This window comes from Colobus angolensis, unplaced genomic scaffold (genome assembly GCF_000951035.1).
Source record: "Colobus angolensis palliatus isolate OR3802 unplaced genomic scaffold, Cang.pa_1.0 Scaffold59, whole genome shotgun sequence".
NCBI lineage: Eukaryota > Metazoa > Chordata > Mammalia > Primates > Cercopithecidae > Colobus > Colobus angolensis.
In genome coordinates this window covers 3,714,991-3,719,494 of record NW_012119487.1, presented here as the reverse complement: position 1 = coordinate 3,719,494, position 4,504 = coordinate 3,714,991, and the positions used below count along the sequence as shown (strand labels likewise).

The following is a 4,504-nucleotide window of genomic DNA, read 5'->3' as shown; positions in this document are numbered from 1 at the left end:
TACCTTTGCTTCCTACTGGCCAGTAACATTGGACTCTCTCTCTCTCTCTCTCTCTCTCTTTCTTTCTTTCTTTCTTTCTTTCTTTCTTTCTTCTTTCTTTTCTTTCTCTCTTTCTCTCTTTCTGACACAGTCTTACTCTGTTACCCAAGCTGGAGTGCAGTGGCATGATTTCAGCTCACTGCTTTTAATTTTTGACAATCTCTCCCTATCACTTTCTCTTCATCTGATTGCAGATGTACTAGAAGGTTGTTACCCAATTCTATGCTTAGGAATTAATTAACATTTTTTCCCCCTATCTTTCCTAGAATATAAGAAGGAGGAGGGTTTCATCCTCACTTCACAAAAGGAGGATGAAATCATGAAGGTGCAGAACAACTCAGTTATCATCAACTGTGATGGGTTTTATCTCATCTCCCTGAAGGGCTACTTCTCCCAGGAAGTCAACATCAGCCTTCATTACCAGAAGGATGAGGAGCCCCTCTTCCAACTGAAGAAGGTCAGGTCTGTCAACTCCTTGATGGTGGCTTCTCTGACTTACAAAGACAAAGTCTACTTGAATGTGACCACTGACAATACCTCCCTGGATGACTTCCATGTGAATGGTGGAGAACTGATTCTTATCCATCAAAATCCTGGTGAATTCTGCGTCCTCTGAGGGGCTGATGGCAACGTCTAAAACCAGGCACCAGCATGAACACCAAGTTGGGGGTGGACAGGACATGGATTCTTCATTGCAAGTGAAGGAGCCTCCCAGCTCAGCCACGTGGGATGTGACAAGAAGCAGATCCCGGCCCTCCCGCCCCCCACCCCTCAGGGATATTTAAAACTTATTTTATATACCACTTAATCTTATTTATCCTTATATTTTCTAAATTGCCTAGCCCTCACACCCCAAGATTGCCTTGAGCCTACTAGGCACCTTTGTGAGAAAGAAAAAATAGATGCCTCTTCTTCAAGACGCATTGTTTCTATTGGTCAGGCAATTGTCATAATAAACTTATATCACTGAAAACGGTACCTGACTACCATTTGCTGGAAATTTGACATGTGTGTGGCATTATCAAAATGAAGAGGAGCAAGGAGTGAAGGAGTGGTATTATGAATCTGCCAAAGGTAGTATGAACCAACCCCTGGAAGCCAAAGTGGCCTCTCCAAGGTTAAATTGGTTTCAGTTTGCATATTGCCTAAATTTAAACTTTTTCGTTTGTTGGGGGTTCAAAAGAAGAATCAGCTTGTGAAAAATCAGGACTTGAAGAGAGCCATCTAAGAAATACCACGAGCTTTTTTTCTTTACCATTTTGCTTTCCCAGTCTCCAAACATAGTTAATAGAAATTTCCCTTCAAAGAACTGTCCGGGGATGTGATGCTGTGAAGAATCTAATCAGTGACTTAAGAGAGATTTTCTTCTATGCAGGGAGAGTGAGCTAACTTATTGTGAAGGGTTAGCTTTACTGTACAGGATAGCAGGGAACTGGACATCTCAGGGTAAAAGTCAGTACAGATTTTAATAGTTTGGGGAGGAAAACACATTCTTTGCCACAGACAGGCAAAGCAACACATGCTCATCTTCCTGCCTATGCTGAGATACACACTCAGCTCCATGTCTTTTACACACATACACATTGCTGGTTTCAAGAAATGAGGTGATCCTATTATCAAATTCAATTTGATGTCAAATAGCACTAAGAAGTTGTTGTGCCTTGTGAAAAATAATGATTTCTGTCTAGAAATACCATAGACCACATATAGTCTCACATTGATAACTGAAACTAGAAGGGTCTATAATCAGCCAATGCCAGGGCTTCAATGGAATAGGATCCCCTTATGTTTAGTTGAAATGTCCCCTTGACTTGATATAATGTGTTATGCTTATGACGCTGTGGATAATCTGATTTTTCATGTCAACTTTCCAGATGATTTGTAACTTCTCTGTGCCAAAACTTTTACAAACATAAATTTTTGAGATACATATTTTTAAATTGTAGCAAATGTTTCCCTGACATTTTAAATAGAGGATACAACATATCACAGAATCTTTGTGGATGATTCTGTGTTATCAAGGACTTGTACTGTGCTACAATCATCTCTGGAATCTCCAGAAAGGTGGAGGGCTGTTCGCCCTTACACTAAATGGTCTCAGTTGGATTTTTTTTTCCCCCTGTTTTCTATTTCCTCTTAAGTATATCTTCAACTATATTCCCATCCCTCTATTTTAATCTGTTATGAAGGAAGGTAAATACAATGCTAAATAGAAGAAATTGTATGTAAGGTAAGAGGAATCAAGTTGTTAGTGACTGGCAGGGCACTCACAGAATGATAATCATAGCTAAATATTTATGGAGGGCCTACTGTGGAGCAGGCACTGGGCTAAATACTTACATTTACAAGAATCCTTCTGAGACCGATATTCAGTGATATCTGGCTTCACTACTCAGAAGATTGTGTGTGTGTGTGTGTGTGTGTGTGTGTGTGTGTAGTTCACTTTCTGTTATTGACAGTGTTCCGCAAAATTGCAGTTACTCCGTGAGTTATATCCAACAAAGTAAATGTTTATGACTATAGGTAATATTTAAGAAAATATCTGGTTCATTTTTTAAGTTTGGAATTTTTGTCTGTATTTCTCGTGGATGTGCAGTGCACATGCCAGGCCTAAATATAATTGTTGTGTGCGTTGTTTGTGCTTGATGTCATGGTCCCCTCTTATAGGTGCTCACTCCCTTTGGGTGCACCTGGCCGGCTCTTCCCATGCTGGCCTCTTCAACCACACAGGGATATTTCTGCTATGCACCAGCCTCACTCTACCTTCCTTCCATCAAAAATATGTGTTGTGTGTCTCAGTCCTTTTAAGTCATGTCCTTCACAGGGAGAATTACCCTTCTATACACATGGCAGAGTTTTGTGGAAAGAGAATTGAATGAAAAGTCACAAGATCAGAATTTTAAATTTGACTTTGCCACTAACTAGCCAAGTAATCTGGGGAAAGTCATTTCGCATTTCTGGGTCTTGCTTTTCTTTCTGTTAAATGAGAGGAATGTTAAATATCTAACAGTTTAGAATCTTATGCTTACAGTGTTAGCTGTGAATGCACATATTAAATGTCTGTGTTCTTGTTGCTATGAGTTAAGAAGTGTAACCTTCTCCTTTACTATGTTGAATGTATTTTTTTTCTGGACAAGCTTAGATCTTCCCTCAGACATCTTTGTGAGTCCTTCAAGAGCAGTTATCAATTGTTACTTAGAGATTTTCTATTTAGAAAATGCTTAAGGGATTCCAATCCCGATCCAAATCATAATTTGTTCTTAAGTATACTGGGCAGGTCCCCTATTTTAAGCCATAATTTTGTATTTAGTGCTTTCCTGGCTCTCAGAGAGTATTAATATTGATATTAATAATATAGTTAATAGTAATATTGCTATTTACATGGAAACAAATAAAAGATCTCAGAATTCACTACTGGTTAGTGTGTTGGAGTGTTCATTTATCCTTCTCTTCTCCATGTTCTGATTAGCTCAGCCTCTGAAAAGGGGAGGATGGGACAAGCTTTCCAGTTTCCTACTTGCCTCCAGTTTTAGCCATCAGAGACACATCTGAGGGATGGTTGAGGTGGCAGAGCTCATCTTTGTTTTTGAAAAGATGCTCACTGGAAGTCCTTAGAGTCCCTTTTCATAGTTCAAGAGACTGATTTAAATAGAGTTCTACCAAGTACTGTTTTTCCTTTCCTCAGAACCTCATTTCTAACCCTGGATGATTTCTTATGTCCTCTCTCCTTAGTAGTAATTACATCTGCTGTCTCAATAAGAGGTCACAACTATTAATGGGTTTGTGTAACATAGTCTGGCCACAGTGATCTCTGTGCTACTTTTGATGATGCTGATGATGTTGTCCTCCCTAAAACACTTCTATTCCCTGGCTCTTTTGACCTCACCCTTTTCTGGTCTTCTCTTTCTCTCTCTGTTCTCTGCCTTTTTTAGTCTTCATCACCCCTCCTCTTTGCCCACCCCTTTAATGCTGGTGTACTACAGGACTCTACTCTCAGCCCTATTCTTTCTCTGCATTAGAAACTGCAATCTGGTAGCCAATAAGCCACAGTCTAGCCTATGTATGTGTTTCACCTATTTGTTAAGTTGAATTTAGTAGCTGACATTTAAATATCGGGAAATTTCTGGTCTTTTTTGATAACAAAACCAAAAACAGAAACAGGAGATCTGGTGACGCTAGGCCCAATTTTGGCATGGCGGCAACCTTCTCAGAGTGGCAACTTCCCTCTTTAAGGAGACTCCATGCTCTCTGTTTCTCCATCACTCACACAATATGCAAATGCACTTACACCAACTCACTGCTGAAGGCCTTAAGGCATTTGAGTTGTGGTCTCTACTCTATACCCTTTCCAGTCTCATTGATTCTTGTGCCTTCAATCACTGCTCCCACATCAGCAATACCTAAGACCATTTTTCAGCCCAGATGTCTTCCACTCCAGTGCCTCATTTGTTGTAATCACTTGTGT

General features: G+C 39.9%; 1 protein-coding gene across 3 annotated transcripts in view; it reads left to right on the top strand.

The window, feature by feature from the left end:
- The window catches only part of TNFSF4 (tumor necrosis factor (ligand) superfamily, member 4), a 52,644-nt gene extending 49,191 nt beyond the window's left edge, over window positions 1–3,453 (top strand). For 2 of the 3 annotated variants that reach the window (XM_011962326.1, XM_011962328.1), the window contains exon 3: window positions 306–3,453. In XM_011962326.1, the coding sequence (XP_011817716.1) occupies window positions 306–655 (350 nt within the window). In that variant the 3' untranslated portion in view covers window positions 656–3,453. The remainder of the gene's footprint in view (window positions 1–305) is intronic. The other variant, XM_011962327.1, reaches the window with a different exon arrangement.
- The last annotated feature ends 1,051 nt before the right edge of the window (window positions 3,454–4,504 follow it).